This window comes from Antechinus flavipes, chromosome 3 (genome assembly GCF_016432865.1).
Source record: "Antechinus flavipes isolate AdamAnt ecotype Samford, QLD, Australia chromosome 3, AdamAnt_v2, whole genome shotgun sequence".
Taxonomy (NCBI): Eukaryota; Metazoa; Chordata; class Mammalia; order Dasyuromorphia; family Dasyuridae; genus Antechinus; species Antechinus flavipes.
In genome coordinates this window covers 377921105-377944657 of record NC_067400.1, presented here as the reverse complement: position 1 = coordinate 377944657, position 23553 = coordinate 377921105, and the positions used below count along the sequence as shown (strand labels likewise).

Below are 23553 nucleotides of genomic sequence, written 5' to 3'. Positions count from 1 at the left end.
ATCAATTGTGTATCTAAAGTTTTGCTTAGCCATTCATTTATACTCTACAACTACGTTCAATCTACATTGTACAGAATTCTATGTTAATACTGAGATTTATCAGTTTATCTGATCATTTTTCAGATCATTTATCTGATCATTTATCAGATCAGCAAAGATGAGAAAAAAGGAAAATTTATCCAAGAGAATGTGAAAAGACAAACACACTAATGCATTATACTTGTGGTCTTGTGGACTGGCTCAGTCAATTTTGGAAAGCAATTTGAAACCATGCTTCAAAAGTTACTAAACTATGTAGAGATTACTTGATATCAATACTGGGTCTATATCCCAAACATAAATTCTTATGGACAAAAATCCATATGAAAACATAGTAACTCTTTTTATTTTATATATATATATGTGTATATATATATATTTTATTTTATATATATATATATATAGTGTGTGTGTGTGTGTGTGTGTGCGCGCGCATGCATATCAAAAATCAAGAAAAAAGGAAGTACCTATCAATTAGGTAATGGCTGGAGAAAGTATAATATATGAATGTAAAGAATAGTATTATGTATAAAAAATAAAGAAAAGGTTTAAGTTAAATCTGGGAAGACTGCTATGAACTGAGACAAAAGGAAGTAAGCAGTCCAGGAAAACAATTCATACAGTAACAATACTGTAATGGAAAATAACTTTGAAAGATTTAAGAGCTAATTGGTACAATGGATAGAATAAAGGCCCTGGAATCAGGAGGACCCGAGTTCAAATTTGACCACAGACATATGACACTTATTAGCTGTGTGACCCTGGGCAAGTCACTTAATCCTAACTGCCTTTGCCAGGAAAAAAAATAAAGATATAAGAGCTCTGATCAATGCAATGATTAGTTATGTTTCCAGAAAACTGATCACGAAGCACATAACCTATTTCCAGTTGATATCAGTCTGTCAAGAAGCAATAATCAAACCCCATACTATGTCTTTGAGCTAAATAACTAAGTTTACAAAGAATCTAAAAGACATTCTCAGCTTTCAACGAGTTCATAGGCTAATGGAGGAAATAATATTAAAACTACTAAAAACAAACAAGATATATAATAGAATAGACTGGGGTAGTCTGAGAAGGAAGGCACTAATAAGACTGAGGAACAGAAAAGATTCTTACAGAAAATGGGATATTATCTGAGACTTGAAGGAAACCAGGAAAGCAAAGAGGCAGAGATGGAAGAGAGTATTCCAGGTTTGGAAAACCTGAAAATGCCTGAAGTCTGGAGATAGGAGTAAACTAAAAGGAAGAGCAAGAAGATGAATGTTCCTGGATTGCAAAGGATATTGAGGGAAGAAAAACTCAATAAGATTGGAAAGGTAGGGAGGCCCAAGTAGTAGGTTTCAAATGCCAAACAGGAGGATTTTTTATTTTATCCTGAAGGTAGTAAGAGGCCCCTGAAATTTTAAGAGGAAAATTTAAGAGGAATTGGGGAAAAGTGAAGAAGAGCTGAAATAATAAAATCTGTGTTTTAGGAAGATTAATTTGACAACTGAGTGGAGAACAAACAGGAGAGAGGAGAGGCTTGTTGAAGGGAAACCAACAGCAGACTTTTATAATAGCCCAGGTATTGGGGCCTATACCGCAGAAAAAAATAGCATACATGAGAGACGTTACAAGTGTAAAAAATGATAGGCACTAGAAACAGACTGGAAACAGAGGAGAATAAAGAGTCAAGGATAACTGGGAACCTGGATGAGTGGGAGGGTGGTAGTGCCTGCAATAGTAATAGTAATAGGGAAATTTGGAAAGGGAAGGGTTTGACAGGAAAAATGAATTCAGTTTTGGACAAGTTAAATTTAAGATGTCTACAGGACAGCCAATTATGAGATGTCTAATAGTTGGAGATCAGAGTCTGAAGATTAGGAAAATAGTTTTGTTAATCATCAGCATGGAGATAACTAAGTAAAATAGCACAGAGTAGGAAGAGAAAAGAGGTCAGGACAAAGTCCTGAAGGATACTGCTTTTAATTCGTATGACCTGGACAAAGATACAGCAAAAAAAAATTGAGAGTGTTCAGATTAGTAGGGAAAAAACTAATTTGGAAGATTAATGAACCCAAGATAAAGAATGAGATATATCTTTATGCATGAAAAATGGGGATGTCCCTTTGTTTGATATGACTGGGTTTTCCTAAACGAAAAAATAGTTTCAGGAAAAATCAATCAATCTATATGTGAAAGCTTAGCATCCTACTTATTAATAAGTAAAATATAATACTTGCTGTATCTTCTGAAAAAAATAACTTAATAAAGTTTATCAAGCAAATTCTTAAATCACAGTTTTGAACACAAAATTTCAAAAATCCTAAACAAATATATCAGCTTTTTCATTTAACACCAAGAGACTCTTCCTTTCTCTTTTGAGATCTCTTGTATACGTATCTATGTGCCTAGACTCTAACTTACAGGAATTACTCAAAACAGGCATTAATCATCATTCCCAGAAAAGAAAATAAACATTAGCATCAGCATTAAAACAAATATTCAATATCGACAATATATTCATCAGAGCACTGCACTTTACTAGATAACATGAATTAAAATAGAAATATAAAGGGGATCTTGCCCTAGAAGAGCTGACAATCCAATTGATAAGACAGGATACAGAAAATCATAACACAAGGCAGCTTATACTCAATAACAAATGCATGATATAATTAACATGAAGAGGTAATTACTGTGAGTTGGCTTTAACTGGGAATGGCTCATAGAGGAAGATATGAAGTGGGTTAGGTTTTGAATAACACATTTGTAAAGCATTTATTTACACAGCATTTAAAAATATCTCACTTAATCCTCATAACAAACCTGGAAGGAAGATGCTATTATTATCCCCATTTTAAAGTTGAGGAAACTGAATCAGACAGAAGTTAAATGGCTAGACCAGGCTTACACAGATAATAAGTAATTGATACCAGATCTGAACTCAGATCTTTCTGACCCCAGACTCAGCACTCTTATTAGCTAAAAGTTGTCTCTAACACTTCCTTTATGATTTTCCCAACTATGGAAAAGAACAGAGGATGGATTTATACATTTATTGTTAATAAAAATATAATTGTGGCTACATTTTTACTAAATCTTTGAAATTAATCATTTGCCATAAACCTCTAAACCAAAAGAAAGATGAAAGAATCAATTCACAATTCCAAACCTATTTGTTTTGATTGGAACTCAGAATGTTAACTTCATTTTATCAAGTAAAATGGAGAGTTAATTTACATTTGTATACCCAATACAGGGAATAAAGTTCATACATGAACTCTATGTTTGGTAAACATAAAGTATAAGTTGAAAATGAAACACCCTTATTCAAGAACTACTGAAAACAGAAGTTCAAATAAAGTTGTTAAATTATTTTTCTTCAAGAGCATTAAATTCTGTCAATCTCTATCAATCTCTAAATTATGTTCAAATTACTGAAAACTATTTACGTCATTAGCAGTAAAAAAAAAAAAAATTTTTCCTAAACATCATTAGGCTAAATGCATTTACATCCAAATTACCAATTACCTTTCGAGTCTGCATTTTCTCTGTTCTTCTTCGAAAAGCAACATAAGGGTCATTGTTGGTAGAACCATCTCTTTTTTCTTGTTTTATTTGAGGAATGAGGGATGGTCCCCTGCAGTTTTTACGTTTCCTCACCCAGTAGTCATATACAGCCTTAATAAGGTAATCATCCTCATTTAGCAGCAGTTTTGCTTCTTGGAGTGTTACAAGCTAAATGAAAAATATAAAATGCCATAAGTGATAATATTTGAAAAAGAAAAAGAAAAATGCTAATAAGATTAAACATATATACTTTCACTTTTACTGAAGTTAAAATTACCACCACTACCAACAATTAAGATGACACATTAAAACCCAAGAATGTATTAGTTTTAAAATTAAAACGGCTCTTTTCTTGAGAGACTTTGTCAAAAGTTAAGAAAAGAAAAATGTTTTGAACCTAATCTGAAAGCTAAATATGCTTTAAAAAAAAAAAAAAACAACTCATGAAACAGGAAAATCTATAGAAGACATGAACACTTGTAATATTAGGTTTTTAACTTATATAATTTTTCAATTGCTTTAAAGTACAGTGGATTTTATGTTCACAAACATTAACTTGCAAGTGAATCTAATACTTCTTATGCATAGAAATTGCCTATCAATAATTAGTACACAAGTGGGGCTTTCTAATTTTTCCGCTTTCTTGAAAAAAATTAGACATCTCAGGGGATCAGATGCCAATTAAGTCTGAAAAATAAAGTATTCTTATACTACAATGTATTGCCTGTATAGGTATTAATATCACAAGTAAAAACAACAGGATCCATAAACAGATGTTAAATATTCCATCTCTCATGCTTGCTTGCCAAATATATTAACTATAATTATTATATACATTAATAGATGATTACAATGGCACAAATTAAATGTAATATATCATTCATACTTGATTTGGCAATATTTATTTTATTTAAGTAAATATTTATTAAGTATTAAATTTATTGAGTCAATATTAGTCTAAGAAATCACAGTACATATAAGCAAAATATAAAATCATACCGCCATGATATGACTTAGCAAAATCTAGCAAATTTATGTAGATTTCCATCCTTTCTTAACCTCCTTTAAATTCATCCCCTCTATTCTGGCCTTTTCTCTCACTTACATATTTCCCAGGGGAAAACAAGAACTATGTGCATTAGATGAAAATATTTTACTTCAACTCAAAGTGGAAGAAGCAGAAAAGGGAATATAAAAGATAACCCAAAGGTTACTAATATCAAAACTCTCAGAGTTTTGACAATTTCAAAAACTTAAAAACTTAAAAAATAAGATCTCTCATCTAGAAAGAATAAAATATGTGCAGAGATTCATAAAATTCTTTTCTCTGGTCATCAGTTTTTAAGCATTTTTAACGAAGTTTTTAACATCAACTATAAAAATATTTTTCCCCCTACAATTTTGATGAGCAAAATGTTTTATGTCTGATCAAATGGGCTCCCCCACACACATTCAAAAATGTGCTTTCTAGTAACTATATGAATGAATGCCAGTTTTTTTCTGGAAACTTCATTGAGACTCAGAGCAATGATACAATCCAAATGGTAGTTCAATATTTCTTTGGAGAGTATTCAAAGACCAAGTTGAGATATAGTTTTATATACCTGTTATGTTCTATACTCCTATATAGGAGTATCTGTTAGAACTGGAGGGATTTTTCCTTTAGAAATAAATCATATTATTTTGTAAAATATAAATCTAGTTGTCTCTCTCTCATCTCTTGTCCACCCTCCCAAAAAAAAAAAAAAAATGGCTTTAAGGTCAACTAGATGGCACAGTGGACAGAATGCCAACTTTAGTCAGAAGGACCTGAATTCAAATCCAGGATACTTGACACTTACTAGCTGTGTGAACAAGGACAAATCAATAAATCTCAATTGCCTTACATCTTCCCCTCTTCCACCCCCATGACTTTAGAAGAAATAAAGAGTTTGTATTTACACCCAATTTAAACCCAGAAGCTATATACTGTAGAGGGTTGAAAATACTGAGTTGGTGCACTGAGGTCAGGACTGCCGAGCACTTGAGACTAACTATGGATTGCACAATACTCTATGGGCATTTGTTATGAGCACAATCTGTGCTCGCTCAATAATTGGTGTATAGAGGATTGTAGGAGGGACTAGGCGGTGGAGTAAGAATGGCCAGGGACACACTCCTGGTGGTAGATGAGGGAGAAGGCAGTCGAGGAGATTCTGCTTCCATCCTGTTCAATCCTGTATCTGGGGCCAAGAATAAAGACTGAGGACTTTTGCTTCTTCTGACTCTGATTGATTCTGGGATGTCCTGGGTGCTAGCGTGGTCGTTACAATATACCAACTATCTAGTTTCAAATCTATTATTAATTTTAGTGATACTGGTTTATACAGAAGCTATATTCTTTTCTGATGAATTTGAACTAATCTGAGAAAATATTATTCAATCATGGAGTCGTTAAAAAGTAAGTTTTTATTCACCTATTTTTTTCTTTAGATTATTTGTCTAATTTTCTAATAAAATGTTTATTGTTGTTCAGTCATATCTAACTCTTTGTGATCCCATTTGTGGTTTTCTTGGCAAAGATACTGGAGTGGTTTGCCATTTCTTTGTCCAGCTCATTTTAAAGATGAAGAAACTCAAGTAAACTGGGTCAAGTGAATTGCCCACAGTAAAACAGATAAGTGTCTATGGCCATTTTTGAAGTCAGGGAGATGGACCTTTCCTGACTCTAAACCTGCACTACTTAGCTCCTTCTAGAAAACTGTAAGCAACAGATAGTTGTTCAGTTGTTTTTTGGGTGTGCAACTCTTTTTGACTTCATTTGGGGTTTTTCTTGGCAAAGACACTAAAGTGGTTTGCCATTTCCTTTTCCAGTCCAGTTAGGTGAGAGAATTAACACAAACTGGGTTAAGTGAGTTGTCCAGGTCCACAACAATTAGTGTCTAAGGCTGGTTTTGAACTCACCTCTCTTCCTGACTCCAAACCTGGAGCTTTCTCCAATCATGCCACTTTGCTATCCAAGAAAATTACAAATAACCAAAAGAATATCTAAAAATCCTATTAGAATAAGTCAAGTAAAAGGAGTAGACCTCATTGGTTCTATATTCTTTGCTTTCACCTGTTTTCAATCTCTTTGCTTTCACATGTCTTCAATCTCTTTCAATCACCTGCTTTCAATCTTACTGGTGACTCCCCTATTGCCTATAAATATGTCCTAATGTTGTCTTCCCCCATTCTAAAAAAAATGGGGGGAAAAAATTTCTATCCATGCTATCATCCTTTAATCTCTTCTGCCCTTTGTACCTAAATAAATTTTAAGGCCATCTCTTTTGATACTGTTGATCATTTTCTCTTCCTGGACGCTCTCTTCTCTCTAGGTTTTCTTTCCTGGTTCTCCTTCTATCTATAAAATCTGCTTTTTCTTAACCTTCTTTGCAGGATTCGGGTCATATCCTACTGACCACAGGTACCCAAAAGGGTTCTATCTTGAGCCTTCATTTCTTTTCACTTAATACTATTTTATCTGGTGATCTTATCAGCTCCCATGAATGATTATCATCTCCATGCTAATGATTTCCAAATCTACTTAGTCATACTTAACCTCTCTCTAATGCTAACTGCTGGAGGTACAAAGACAGTCCCTACTCTTAAGGATAAGAAATAGCAAATAGCCCAATGCTATATCTATGACCAACATGTTTAAAGAATAAAAGGAAAACTTTTAGTGTTTCTGATATATGAAAGATTTCTGGATAAGGAATTCCTCAGGATAAGATAGTAATGGATGCCTCTGATCTATCTATATTTGATGGAAAGGGAAACCAGAGATTGATCAAGATTATATATATCTTATGGTTAAGTAGGAAGCTGAATAGGTAATTCAAGTTTGGGAAAAACAAATCTGTTAAGCAAAGGTTTTTGAAATTTTGGGGTATCATGAAAATCGTTGAGCAATCTGGTAAAGCCTATGGACCTCTTCTCAAAATAATGCTTCCAAAAGCACTAAAAATACACCAAATTACAAAGGAATTCAATTAAATTGAAACACAGCAAACTAAAGGAAAAAAAAAAAAAAAACTTCATGGACCCCGAGGGCAAGAATCCCCACTATAAAGTCTGATTACCTGAACTCATCTAGATACTCTTTGATTCCCTGTTCCTCAATTTCTTTATCTGTAAAATGGAAGGAAGTGATTAGGTGGGATCCTTTCTAGCTCTAGACTTATAAGCATATGATCTTATTAGTTAAAAGATGCTGTATAAAGTCACTCCTCCCTTGCATTATTCCAATAGTTTCCCAACAGGTCTGTCTGCCTCAAGTTTCTCATCACTCCAATCCATTCTATTACTGCAGAAATAATTTTCCTAGTAAAGATGTGATTATGTTAGATTCAACTCCAGTAGTTTTTTAATTAAATCTATAATAAACTATCAAACTTCTCTATCTTCTAAACCTTTCCTATTCTGGAATCCACCTATCTTTCTAGCCTCATTAGATGTCATTCCTTTTTTTTTTTTTTTTAAATAGTAATAGTCTTTTTTTTTTTCAAAATACATGCAAAGATAGTTTTCAACATTCACACTTGCAAAACTTTGAGTTCCAAATTTTTCTCCCCCCATTTCTTTTCCCTAAAAAGGAAGTCATCCAATATAGGTTAAACATGTGCAATTCTTCTAAATATATTTCCATATTGCTGTACAAGAAAAATCAGATCAAAAAGAGGGAAAGTTAGAAAGAAAGAAAAACAAGTAAGCAAAAAAAAAAAAAGGGGGGGAGGGGTAATTAAGTTGTGATTCACTTTCAGTCCCCATACTCCTCTCTCTGGATGCAGATGGCTCTCTCCATTACAAGATCATTGGAATTGGCCTGAATCGCCTCATATTGTTGAAAAGAGCCAAGTCCATCACAGGTGATTATCACATAAGCTTCTTATTGCTCTGTATGATGTTCCCTTGGTTCAGCTCACTTCATTTAGCATCGGTTAAATCTTTCTAAACATCTCTGAAATCAGCTTACTGATCATTTCTTACAGAACAATAATATTCCATAATATTAATTCCAATAATATTCCATAACATCCATAAACCATAACTTATTCAGTCATTCTCCAGCCGATGAGCATCCAGTCAGTTTCCGATTCTTTGCCGCTACAAAAAGGGCTGTTACAAACATTTCTGCACTTTTCCCTCTTTTATAGAGACACTGCTGGATCCTGGATGATGTCTTAACTGGCTCGTGAATTGAATTTAATTGAATCAGAGTTCCACAAAATCATCAGCATCACTCTCTTCCAGAGTTACTGATGTCCAAAGGGCAAGACAAAATTCTACAAGACTGGTAATGGCCCAGATGCAATAGATGACCTTGGTATCTTTGATATCTGACCAAGCTCTGAGTGCTCCATAGTGTTTATGTCAGCCACTTAAATGACTACTGTAACAAATTGATCTCATCCATCCATCTTATTGTAAGAAGCTTAGGACAGACATCTCCCTAATTCATCAATAGGTCTAAGACCTCGTGGTCACCTTCAACCTGGTTTAGCCCATCTGCTAATATGGTTTTATTGGGTGTGATTAGTGCACATTATATAGATTCTTGGAGACATAGATTAGAGTTGGGTGAGAGATAGACAGAAAAGGTGGATGAACAGCCCTAAAAATGGCTCAGCAGGCCCTCATGCCAGAAGTACTTGTCCTAATGGTTAATGGAGTAAATAAAATTCAATGTTGTGCCAATGATACACAATACTCCATAATATTTTAGTTTAATGTGCTCATGTTAAAACCTATGTGGTAAGGGAAAGTGAGGTACCAAAGCATTTGCTCCTCAAAGATAAAATTTTCTTTTAGGAAACTCACCAGGAATTTTTACACTTCTTTTTCAAGGTTTATGCTTCATCTCATGGAAATGAGCCACAAAAGATCAGATATGCATAAAAAGGCTTGGTACAAACTCTCTATCTTATAACAGCTTCCCCTGGGAGCCAGAAAATCATTATCTTCTATGTATTCTGCATTTATCTTTTATCTACATGTTACCTATCTCATTAAAATATTAGCTCTCTGAGAAGAGAAGACTATCTTTTCTTTTTTTCTTCATTTTGTCTCCCTCTCTTAAATCAAATTTGTGCACAAATAAAGTTATCACCCCAGGATGTCAGTAGTTCTCTTCAAAAAAAATGAAGGGCAAACTACAAACAACAAAGCTCTTAACATAAATCTTTAGCCTAGTTCATGGCACAAAGTAAGAGTTCAACAAAGCTATTTAAAAATGCTCCAAAGCACAAATACTAAAAGAAATACACATTAAAGAAACTAAGATTCCACCCAATACTATCAACCAGCAAAGGTGAAAAAAGAAACAAATAGCAATTGAAAGAGAGGCTGTAGAACAATATAAACATTAATGTGGAATTTTTAGCTGATTCAACCATTCTAGAAAACAATTTGGAATTTTATTAAAAAAGGAAAAGATACAATTTTATATGTAAAGGGATACCACTGGAAGACAACTCTATGGTTGTATATATGTGTGAATGTGGGGAAGGATGTTACATGTACATCTCAAGGAGATAAAAAAATCCATATATAAAAAAAATCTATAGCAATCTTTTTTTGTTGTAGAAAAGAACTAGGAAAAATGGGCTAATTTAAATGTGTCAACAAAATGAAGTATATTAAAAAGTTATGTTATCCAAAATTACATTTAAACTATACAGAAGAAAATAAATTTACAAGGATGAATAAACAGGAAAATTTTGTTACTACTTTGTGAAAATTAATATATATTTATAAAACCATGCAACTAATTCTCAGTTTAACATAACATCTTTATTGTTATTTGTGAAAATGTTGGGGGTTGTAGTTTATTATTAACTTCATTACTTTTAAGAAAAAGAAATGAACCAAAAAATTTATTAGTTCTTCTATTTTGGTCATTTTTTTTCTTTAAACTCAAATATACAACATATCTGATATGACTTGTTTTTACAAGACAGCAAATTTTACTGAAACATCAACTTTTGGGGGGTAAATTACAAGAATAAAGTACCAAAGTTCATTACAGAGTTTTTCAAAAAGGGACCACCCAATAAGAATGGTATATGAAGACCAGCTTATTGAAGTGAAAGCTGGATCGTGCTTTTCTGTAGTGGCTGCAGTGAAGGGGAATGCTATGAAGCAGAAGGTTTTATAATCAAAACTAATCAACAAACTTTTATGCCTATCAAAAAGAACTGAACAACTGCAGCGTTGTCATGAACCTGTTTGAATGTGGAAAAGTTTACTTCCCTTGGTAGTATATTATCCAGGGATTACACACTGATAATGAGATTGATACCATGCACTGCCAGAGCTAGCTCTGTGTTTAGGAGGCTGCAAAGGAAAGTGTGACAGAGGAGAGATATTAGACTGTCTACCAAACTGAAGATATACATAGCCATTCTGCTGATCCCATTGTATTCCTATGAAACCTGGACAATATAACTGTGCCATGCCAGAAAACTGAACTGTTTCCATTTGAATTGTCTTAAGAAAGATTCTGAAGATCACTTGACAGGATAAGACACCAGACCTTTCTCAAGCTGAACCACCAAGCATTTCAACTCCTCCACCAATCAGCATGCAAGTCTTGTCCATCTACTTCCATCTAACATTCATGCTGTCTTTCCTCTTGTCACTACTCATTGCCTCATGACCAAGAACCAGTTTTTAGTTTTATTTCTGAACTTTTTGCTTTCTAATTTATTTCTTTGCCCTTTATACTTCAAGATTTCTTCTTTTGTATTTATTTTAGATTTATTTGTTCAAATTCTTATCACCACATTCTGCATATTTGGAATGCAAAATCAACAGTAACAAAGGAGACTGGAAAATGAAATAAGGAGATGTATAAAATTAGGAGTGGGAACATGAGGATGGGAAGTTGAAATATATAATTTTTTACAGAGTAAAAGGTAAAATAAGCAGTGGCTATGTGTTTAATTAATATTAATCAATGATATTTGTCTATATGTTTTATCCTTTCCTGACTCAGATATGAGTAATATTATTCAGTTATTAGTAATATTTTGGATTTATCAAAGCATCTTGGAAGTGATTGCTCTAGTTGTAAGAATATGTGTTTATATAGATAAGTTTAACTGGTTTTTAAAATAAATTAGATAGGATTTCCTTATAAATCTATTCAGAAAGTTTTTTTTTTTTTTAATTTGGTGATTCCTTTACAGCTGAATTTTCTTTTTGAGAATTAAGTATTTAAATTCTTTATTTAGTGGTCTGTTCATTTGAACATTTTATAATTTTGTAGGTTACATTCTATTTCTTTTAAATTCTCGGTTTTGGTGTCCTAACTGTGTACAATAGGCTTTAAACATTGTATTTCTTCTGATTTTGTTTTAAAGATTTCACAATGTTTCTCTTTAATCTTGTTCACTTAATTCTCTACTTTCATCTTTCTTCCTAAATTGGCTAATAAATACCTAAGGTTTCTTAATTTTATTAGTCTTTTCAAAGAACCAGTTTTTAGTTTTCTCTCCTAACTCTTTCTGCTTTCTAATCTATTTATTTATCCTATACATTTCAAGATTTCTTTTTTATTTACTTGAGGTTTGCTTTCTAATCTTTTAAAAGCTTTTTTCAGTTTGTTAACCTGCTTAAAAACAAAACCAAAAAATTTAAAGTTAACAGAATATTCAATGCTCAAGGCTAAGCATACTAAAAAATGACAATTCTCCTAAAGTTAGATTTAATGCTACCGAAGTAAACCAAAGGGCTCCTTTACACAGTCAAATAAAATAGTAACAAAATTCATTTGGAAAAATAAAAAATCTCAAATAACAAAGAAACTAATGAAGAGATAAAAGGAATATCAAAGCTTCTCAATTTCAAACTTTATTTTAAGGTAGCAATCATCAAAACTATTTGGCAATAGTTTTAAGGCAGCTAGCTGACACAGGAAAGGTGCTAAATTTGCAGTCACTTTCAAATCTGACCTCAAACATTATTAGTTTATGACTCCAGAAAATCATTAATTTTTCTGCCTTAGTTTCCTCATTTGTATCTCAGGGATATAAACAGCATCTTTCTCTCAGGACTGCTATGAGGATAAAGTGAAATAATACTTATGAAGTATTTCACATACTTAAAGCACTATGAATATTAGCTATTATTACTGGTTAAAAAAATAGATTAATTCTGAAACTTGTGAATCTAATAATTCAGCTTTCAATATATCACCCCCCCCCAAAAAAAATGCTGAGAGCAGAACCCTTATGTCGAGAACCACTAGAAGAATTAGAAAAGACAGATAAAAATCAGGTTCAGAACAGCATTTGAATATTATAGATCATACCACAAAATAGGAGATGAAAAACAGATCATATTCGATTCCAGGCCACAGGTACTTATGTGCCAGAATAAATAGAGTATTGTATATGAAGTCAGGAATATTTGACTTCACATCATCACCAAGACATTTACTAAATGTGTGACCTTTTATATTTTACTCATACTCTCAGTCTTGGTTTCTTCATCTATAAGATTGGATTAATAATATCACACCTTTCTCCCAGGGTTGTTGTGAGGCTCAAGATAATGATGGTGATAATGATGATGATAACATTTATTTGATGCCTAGTATATACCAGGGTACTGTGCTAAGCACCTTATAATTACTAAATCATTTGAGCCTCACAACAACTTTGGAAGTGGGCGCTATTATTTTCCCCATTTTATAGGTGAGGACTGCTGGTCCAATATTCTAACCACTGCACTATCTAGGTTCCAACGAATCTCTTTATATATCATAAAGTACTATGTGACTGCTAATTGTTGCTGTTACTGTTGTTATTACTATTATGTGAATTCTTATCCAGACAAGGGATAAAGGTAATCAGAAGAGACAAGAGACAATTTTTATTATATTAAGTTGAAAGGCTTTTGTAAAAACACATCTAAAGGAATTAGGCTAATATCAGAAGCCTCAAACAAGGAAGAAAAAAAAAAAGGCGTTAAATTTATTATCTCTGAGGAGCATATGATATCTAAGATACAAAGGATTAAAGAAATATATAAGACCAAAGGCTATTCTCAATTGGTATGTAGACAAAGAATATGAACAAACAGTTCTCAAAAGAAGAACTGAAAATTAAATAATTACATCAAAGAATGCTCCAAATCACTAATAAATAAGAGAAATAAAAACAAAAGCAAAAAAACAAAGCCAAAATTTCACCTCAAATCCAGCAAATTAACAATGACAATAAACAAACAAACAAACAAACAAACAAATAAATAAATGAATAAGCAAGCAAGCAATTAAGTAATTAAATAAATAAATAAAGATATTGGAAGAAGGGTTAGACTAAGGTAGGTATATTAAGGCATCATGGATGGAACTGTGGATTAGTACAATCATTATAGAAAACAATTTGGAATTATACTAAGCAATTAACAAAATGCCCATACATATCCTTTGATCAAGAGAATATACTTTTTATATAAGCTTATATATATAAAAGCTTATACTGCAAAGAGATCAATAGCAAAAAGAAAAGTCTCAAATATAACAAAATACAGCAGAAATTTTTATTGATAACTGGAAATAAGGTATTTTACTATCAACTGGATAATGATTAAACTAGTTCATAGATGTAATGGTTTAGTGTTGTTCATCCAGTCCTTTATTTTGTGAGAGGGAAAAGAGGAAATAATGCAATGGTTTGCCATTTCCTTCTCCACTGTGTTCCCATTTTACAAATGTGAAAGTGAGACAAATAGAGCAAGTGACTTGCCCAGTCACAGCTAGTAATTTTCTGAGGTTGAATATGAACATAGGAGATTTTCCTGTCTCCAGGCCCAGTACTCTATCCACTACATCACCTAGCTGCCCCAATGAGCTATTGTGCTATTAAAATTGTGCTATTAAAAATGATGAATAGAAGAATAATGAAAAGCAAGGAAAAGACTTACGAACTGATGCAAATTAAAGTAGAACAAGAAAAACAAGTTGCTTTACTTCAACACTGTAAATAGAAAAAACAAAACAAATGCTGCAAAATTATAAGGATTATCTTAGACCCAAATAAAAGATATAAAAAAGCATTTCCTCTTATTTCTTTGCAGCAGTGAGGTACCATGGGTCATTTTTCTGAATTGACTTCCAGATTTTTCAAGTCTATCAAATTTTGAACTCCCCAAACTGAACCCAATACTAGCACTGAATATGAATAGAAAACATCTATAGAACTGACTGAATATTATGTCTTTCTACTCATAATCATTATGGTTACAAACAGAACTCATCTCTTCTATCATTCCTATAGTATTTCCCACTATAAATAAATGTAGATTATAATCCCCAGATTTATATTTGTGCAGATATATTTCTTGCCCTGACCGTATTTGTCCTGTATTTGTATATATAAAAATCTAAAAATTACTATGTGCTTAGTACTGTAACGAGAATAACAATGTTTTCGGTCCTTAAGGAACTTATATTCTAATAGGGAAAGGGACAAGTACAAATACAGTACAAGTGCAGATAAGTACAAATATATATTAAACACACAAAAAAATAGTAAAAAAAGGTCACATATGGAGGACACTAGCAGATAGAGGACCAGGAGCTTCAAGAAGAATGTGGCACATGTAATGATTAATATACAATATAAAGAAATAAGATAATGGCAGTTAATATCAACAGCAAGTTCACTAGGTAAGTCAGGAAGATTCATTCTAGTCTAGATTCATCTAAGAAAAAGGAGAAAGTCTGGTTCTTATCCTTGATGTAGTTATAAATCTTTTGAGAGGAACAGGTCTAATTTTAATCAATTTAGACTCTTCCTAGAAGACTATAAAGACAGAATATTATAAAATAGAAACAATATTATTCTCAGAGGAGCAATGAATGTGTCACAGAGGTAAAGTTAGGCTTTGTATACACAAAAACTTGCTAACAGAGCTTTTCAAAAGTGGAGTAAGTTACCTTGGAGGTGGTAAATTAAATTGAAGGCTGAATGATTATTTGACTAGTATGTTGTAAAAAGAAGAATTCTTTTCTAGATATAAATAGAAATAGATAGCCACTGAGAGATTCTATCTAACTCTTAAATTCTGTGATCAATCTGCAAAGAGTTTTTCCATGTTTCTAGAGTTTGCCCAAAATATCTATGTTCACAATTAACTATGAGGCACAGTGACTATTTAGGTTCCTCTTCCTGTCAACATGGGCAATCTCTTCCAATGACTATCATTAAGAATGAAAAAACTGGGGGTAGATTTAAAATGGCAGAGTGCAGACAGGTTTTTGCTTGAGCTCTTCCTGGCTTCCCTCAGAATCAATACCAGATCGAGCCTCTGAATAATCTTGGAGAGAGCCCACAAATGTCTGCAGTGTAATAAATTTTCAGTAAAATTTATTTTGAAAGAATTTCAGTAAAGATCTGTTTCAATCGGACAGGAGGGGACACAGCCCTATGTGTTAAGCCTCTGCAACACAGGGAGGCTCAGGATGGAGAGGTCTCAGGACCAGGGAACCTACTGAGAGGCTCTCAGCCAAAATACAGCAACACTGGAGACTCTGTCCTGGCTCAGTAGCCAGTGGATCAGCAGACAGGCTGCAAGACCCACAATGCAACTACAGAGGACAAATAGAGGGAGAGAGGAGGAGGGGGAGAAGAAAACGGGGAGGAAGGGGAAGGAGGGAGAGGGAGGAGTAGGGAGGGGAGAGACTTACCAATTAACTGCTTCATCAATCAAGAATATACAATTGAGATAAACGGGCATAATCAAAAAAGCTATCCTGGAAACCAAGCTTGGGTTCAAATTCTAACTCTGACACATTCTGGATGTGTAAACATGTATGAACTTCAGTGCTTCAGAAAATACTCTTAAGAATGTAAATTGCAAAAAAAAAAACAACTACAAGAGGCAGAATAAGTTCTTTACCTGAGTTTCAAACAGGAATATATAGTAAAGAAATCATAAGTCTGATTCCTTGACAGTACAGGCTTAAAGTCCAACTACATTACTTCTAAAGTTTCTGACACATTACTCTGATACACAGAATGCTATTTCCAAAGCTATTTTAGTTTAATATAAAAAGCAGAGAGTAGAGTTCTTTTCCATGCAGCATACTTAACACTGAAAATTCAATGCTTGAGATCTCACATCTTGATAGGTGTTCCCTTAAATAGTGTAGATTATAACCTCTAACCTTATGCTATATGAATATTTTTCAATAACCTTCCAGAATCCCTTCATAGTGACTTAAAGCAATGTGGAATGTACTATTCTTCTAAATCTCTCAATAGGATACCAATTCCTTATGCATAACTCTGTTAGGCGTTTTTCCAATTGAATTTTAAAAATACTACAGGTGCTATACAATTACATATTGGGATAAAGCTGAATCCTACAAACAACTTGAAGGAGTTGTTACATTTTTCCATTATTCTTTAATTTATTGGCAATTTTATTTCTTCAGACAGTGGAATTTCATGATTTTTAGTCAAAATATTACTAAAATTGATTTTTTATTTTAAAGGACATTTGTTTTAGGGAAAGGTTTAAGATCACTGAATGAACTGCACAATTCCCAAATACAATGAAGCTGACTGCCTTTATGATATTTAATACATTTTAGGCTCAGTTCTTTCTTATCTATCTAAGAGAAGTATACTAATGAATTGGTTCTACAGGTAATCATCCATTCAGTGGCATATCAAACGCTGAACCCTAAGGTATTCTTCAACCATTTGGCTCTTCGTTATGGATAGTTAGGTCAAATTCTTGACGGACTGGATCTTAATAAGAAGGATCTTAATAAAAGGGTTGATAAAATCAACATTTCATCTACAAAGAGTTATCTGAAAGACCTAGACATCCATAGGGAATCTCTCTTCCAAGTGTACTCTAAATTCATTATCCCAGATAGTAATTTGAATGAATGAAAAAATATTTATTAAGTGCTTGCTAAGTATGTGGAAAGAAAATAGCAGAAACATTAATATTAAAGCTATATAGTCTCTGCTTTCAAGGAGCTTATATTTTAAAGAAGAAAGGTAGAAACAATCCAAATTGAGCAGTGGTAGGAAGGAAAAGAAATTGAAATTTTCATAGGGAGCTGAATGATATGCCTTTTCCAAAAACAAGGGTGGTGCTGATTTGATTACTGTATCCAAAGCAGAAAATAAAAATGGAGTGGGTGAAAGTCTATGTGATGGGAAAGGGTAGAGAAGTCAGAAAAACAGATAAGATGACCTGGGAAGACAACTTTATGATATATAAAGTATGGTCTGGTGTGGAGCATACTAGATGTACTAGACTTGGTGAATTGCATTTATTTACTCAACAATTAAAACACCTTAACACCCAGGGCTGGTAATCAGCTTCCCCAAATATCCGTATCTGTGATTTTGTGACTTATTTGACAGTGATAATCAGAAGGCTAAACAATCCTAAAACAATGACCTGTAGTAGGAAAAATCTGAATAGAGTATGACTATCCCCTCTGTAGCTTCCTTTCTGTCAGCCTTGGAGAATACATAAAATCTCTTTGGAATTAGTTTTTCTAGGACCTTGAGAGGGCACTGGATGCCTGTTATGATGGCTCTTAGCTCTAAATCTCTTAATGTGTTATTTCTCAACAATCTTATATAAAACACTGGTCTATGGATAGAAAACAACTTATTCTCATATCCTTTTCTGCTTTCTCTTATTATCCCTCTTACTTCATGTTGACAGTGTCAACAGGTGTAACTACCATCTCTATTTAGATGGCATATATTTTTATATACGTATGTATGTTATACTTAGGCAAGGTGTTTGTACATATCGAATCCCATTTTCCTCTGAGATTCAATCTCTAAGCAACAACTGCCTATTAGACATTTCAAACTGGATGTTCTAAAGACATCTTAAAATCAACATTTCTAAAACTGAACATTTAACTTTCTACCAAAACTCTCCCTTTTTCTAAACTTCCCTTTCTATTGAAGGCACCACCACTATCCTAGTTTATCAGGTTTGTAATTTCAACATTATCACTTTCACGCATGACTTTCAGCATGATGTTTAGAAAGAAAGTCAAATCAATAAGCATTTATTTAAGTGACAACAGTGTGTCAGACACTGTGCTAAGCATTGGGCATACAAAGAAAGGCAAAACAAAACAAAACAAAACAAAACAAAACAAACAAGCACGTCCTACTTGTGTGGTCGAGGGCAAGTCACTTAACCCCAACTGAGAAAGGAAAGGAAGGAAAAGAAGGAAGGGAAGGAAAGGAAGGAAGGAGGGAAGAGAAGGAAGAGAGGGAAGGGAGGGAAGGGAGGGAAGGGAGGGAAGGGAGGGAAGGAGAGAAGGAGGGAAGGGAAAGAAACAAGCAAAAGTAGTCTCTGTTCCAGAAGGGCATTGGAAAGGTGGTGGTAAAACCAGGATTAGCAAACTATGGAAAGAATCTGACTGATTTTGAGCTGAGATAAAATGGTTAAAAGGGAAATGCTTCAAGTGAATCTTTTTGTTTATTTGCTTTGTTTTTCTTAGTTTTCATATTTCTTAATAGCCTTTTATTTTTTTTTACTGTAAATATCATCATTTATTAAAGTAATTAAACCAATTCAGAAAAATCATTTTGCTGAAGGAGCAGAAAGAGCCCAGAAATTACCTTAGTTAGAAAACATTTTATCTCTTTATTAAACAGGGAGACCTGGCAGATAAGAGAAACACTGAATAGCCTTTTATTTTCAAAACACATGCAAAGATAGTTTTCAATGTTCACCTTCACAAAATACTGTATTCCAAATATCTCCCTTCTTTCCTCCATTCTCTCTCATAGATAGCAAGTACTCCAATATATCTTAAACATGTACAATTCTTCTATACATATTTCCACAATTATCATGTGGCACAAAAAATCAGATCAAAAAGGAAAAAAAATGAGAAAGAAAACAAAATACAAGCAAACAATTACAAAAACAGTAAAAATACTATCTTGCAATCTACATTCAGTTCTCATAGTCCTCTCTCTGAGTGGCTCTTTTCATCACAAGACCATTGGAACTAGCCTGAATCTTCTCATTGTTGAAAAGAGTCACATCCATCAGAATTGATCATCATATAATCTTGCTGTTGCTGTGTACAATGTTCTCTTGGTTCTGCTCACTTCACTTAGCATCAATTCATGTAAGTTTCTCCAGGCCTCTCTGAAATCATCCTGCCGATCATTTCTTATAAACAGTAATATTCCATAACATTCATATACTTATTCTCCATTTTCTGAAGGGAATTCACTCAGTGTAATGGAAGGAATTTTAGAGGTTCACTAGGGGAAGAGATGTGAAGTGACTGAACCAACATTACAAAGATAATATCTCTGAAAAAGAATGAAGCAGATGAACTGCAATTATTTTCACAATTGTCTTTTAGAAAATGCTAATTATAAAATTTAGTTAATCATAAGATTTTCAGTATTGGATAAACAGGTGTACTGTAAATATGTTTCTTTTTGGCCTTTAGATAAAAAGTTAAGCTGCCAATTCCTTTATTTGTAAGTCTACCAAAAATCAGAGCCTCTTTTAACTTTAGGTACAACTTCCCTTTGTGTTGTAGTTTCATTTGTAATGACAATATCAGCATTGATGTTATTTCTTCCCCTTACCTTACTTAAGAATCTTGCCTCATATTTCACTGAAAAAATTGAAGCCATGTTTCCAGAGTTCCCTCTTCTTCCAAATTCCTCATCTCTTTATCACTTGAGTACTTTTTTGTCATTGTATCTTCCCCCAATACATCTCACATAAAGAGGTGGTCCTTCTCCTTGCCAAAAAAACTATTCTACATACACAAATGATTTCATTTGATCTCACCTTCTCAAATAAATGCTCCTACTGCTTATGAACATATTCCTATCTCCCTCATTCTCCATCCCCACCCACCCCCAAAAAATGCTCATTTGAAACATCCAACACTACTAGCAATCATTAATCTTTCTGTCCTCTGGTAGCTGAATTCCTTAAGAAGGCTGTCCACAATTGATGCCTTCATTGTTTTCTTTTTACTTTCTTAATAACTGCAATGTAGCTTTTAACTTCAACATTGAACAGAAACTGTCAGTCAATGAATATTAATTAAGCACCTATTATGTTCCAGGGACTATGTTAAGCACTGAGAACACAAAGAAAGGAAAAAGACAGCCCCTACTCTCAAGGAGCTTACAGTACACTACAGGAAACAACATGGAAATAACTATGTATAAACAAGCTTTATACAAGATAAACTGGAAATAATCAGAAGAAGTGCATTGGAAAGAAAAAGATTTCCTGTAAGTGGGATTTTGCTGAGGCTTGAAGAAAGCCAGTAAGGTCTGGAAGGAGACAAAGAACAGCAAGTGAAAATGCCTAGAGGCAAGGAGATAGATTTTGCCTGTTCCATGTACAAGATATTCTATGTCACTGTATTGAGGAGAGGGGGGAACAAGGGAAGTAGAGAAGATAAGAAAGACTATGTATGGGAGAGAGAGGAAGAGGAAAGATTATCCTACATAAATTATAAAGAGCTTTAGAGTGGTAAAGGATAATATACTTAGTTCTGGAGACAGTAAGAAACCAGTAAAGTTTCTTTAAAGGAGTGGGAGTGGGGGAGCACCAGAGTATTAAATTCTTGTTGACTTGTTTAGAGATTCTAGTAGGTGGCTAGACATTTCCAGCATAAAGTTAAATGAATGTTTATAAACATGCCAAAAGCTGTGATATTTAGCAATTTCTACTACTATTTTGTTACCACCCCTTCAGTACAGAACATTAAATTATACTATCTATTTAGTATAAGAGTAGGGAAATTTTTATTGATATCTTTTGTAAGTCATCTTAATTTCTAAAATAATCTATCCTCACTCCACACTCAACAAGCTATCTGTTGTAACAAGATGGGGAAAGAAAAGCAGTTCTGGAAAACTAACCAAAATACCAATCTCATATGCAACACCAAAACTTTTTTCTACATTGACCAACAAAATAATAAAAGATGACAAAAAAAAAGCGCAACTTAATATATTTTAAAGAAATATTCAACTTCCTTTTAAATTTAAGTAGTTAGATTTTGCTCATTAAGTACACTGAAAATTCATAAAAGGGTAGCATAAACTTATAATATTTATAATATTTTAGAAAACCTAAAACATAATAAAGTTCATGAAAATGTTGATGATTACAAAAAATTTATTTATCTGTATTTAAAATAAGAACAAAGAAGAATATTTCTACTCTATGAAAGAAGATAATTTTAAAATTATGAGATGATGGAAAGATGCAATAACTTTTTAAAAAATTTTCTCATTTTCCATTGAAGAATAATATTAAAAATGGGTTTTAAAAGAATGTAAAGAGGGAATTGTAATCCAAAGTGAGATTACCTTAAATGAATTCAAGTTCTAAGCTCACAGACCCAGAAAGTTCAGAGAATATAAAGAACTAACCTCAGAGCCATTGTCAATAATTTATGAAAAACCATAAACAACAAGAAAAATGGAAAGGCATTATTAAGTCAATCAGTCAAACAAATGCTTACAATGTGCCATGTCTTTTTGCTAGGTGCTAGGTATGCATATATATATAGAATAAAACAATCCATGTTCACCAGGATATGAAGGACTAAAACAAAAAAAGACAAAGATCGATATATTAGAGCCATAAATTATCTGAATGGATAATAAGTCATAGGAGCTAATGAAGTCACAAAGAGAATACAGAGGGTGGAAAGCATTGGGGAACACTCATAGGTGACATATGAATGATAACAAGGTAGGGGCAAAAAGCAGAAGGTCCTATTGCTTTGGGCTGATTGAATGAAGAAGTAGGCAGTGCTGCAGCTCAGTCCACTCAAGAGTATGCTGACAAATATTTGACAAGCAGCTCTTTGAGGAAAAATGTATCCAGCATACATTTTAATTTTAATCCACATTATTAATACTTTCTTCTTTATATGAAACATTAGTTTCTTATATCTGGTTAATCAACACAGTAAGTGCCTTCATTTGTAGTACTTACCAATTTCTAAGATATAATTGCTCACAATGAAAATTTAAAGCTTGTGGAGTAGTCTAAGAACTGGCTCAACATATCTCTGAATCCATTTCAACTGGCAGGGAAGACTGGGTAAGACCTAAGTCTGGATCATACAATGTATAAATAACCATTTAAACATTTACTAAGTACCTACTATGTATTAGGCACTTTGTTAAGCACTAGGAAAACAAACTAGGAAAACAGGCAAAAGGCAGTCTGCTTTCAAGGAGCTTAAAATCTAATGCAGAAAACAATATATATAAACAAACTATATACAGGATAAATAAACAATAATTAACAGAGGAAAGACACGAATTAAGAGAGAGGGAAGATTGCCTGTGGAAAATGGGATTTTACTTGGGATTTGAAGGAAGCCAGAGAGGTCAGTAGTAAAGAGCAGAAAAGGGATTGCGTTCCAGGTAAGTATAAGCAGGAGGCCAGTGTTGTCATCAAGTAAGATATAAAAAGACTAGAAAAACTGAGTTATGAAGGATTTGAATGCCAAACAGCGAATTTTGTATTTGATCCTCAAGGCAACAGTGAGCCACTATTATTTACTAACTAGAGGAGTGATATGGTCTGATTTGGATTTTGGTAACTGAATGGACACTAGACTAAGTGGGAAGAAACTCAAAGCAGGCATGTTCACCAGCAAGTTATTACAACTGTTTTGATGTGAAATGATAAGGACATGGTCCAGAGTGGTGGCAGTGTCAAAGAGGCAAAGAGGGTATATTTGAGAGATATTGCAAAGGCGAAATCAACCAACTTTGGCAACAGATTTCATATGGGGGAGACATGTGGCAAGAGATAGTGTAGAGTACGAGAGCCGGAAGAACTGATAGTGTTGCCTTCTAGAGTATTAGGGAAGTAGGAGGGGAGGAAAATTTAAGGGGAAAGATTATGAGTTCTGTT

General features: G+C 33.3%; 1 protein-coding gene across 2 annotated transcripts in view; it reads right to left on the bottom strand.

Annotated features, from left to right (window-relative positions):
* Positions 1-23553, bottom strand: part of EPC2 (enhancer of polycomb homolog 2) — a 158762-nt gene that overhangs the window by 39471 nt on the left and 95738 nt on the right. For both annotated transcript variants that reach the window (XM_051985839.1, XM_051985840.1), the window contains exon 4: positions 3556-3762. In XM_051985839.1, the coding sequence (XP_051841799.1) occupies positions 3556-3762 (207 nt within the window). The remainder of the gene's footprint in view (positions 1-3555; positions 3763-23553) is intronic.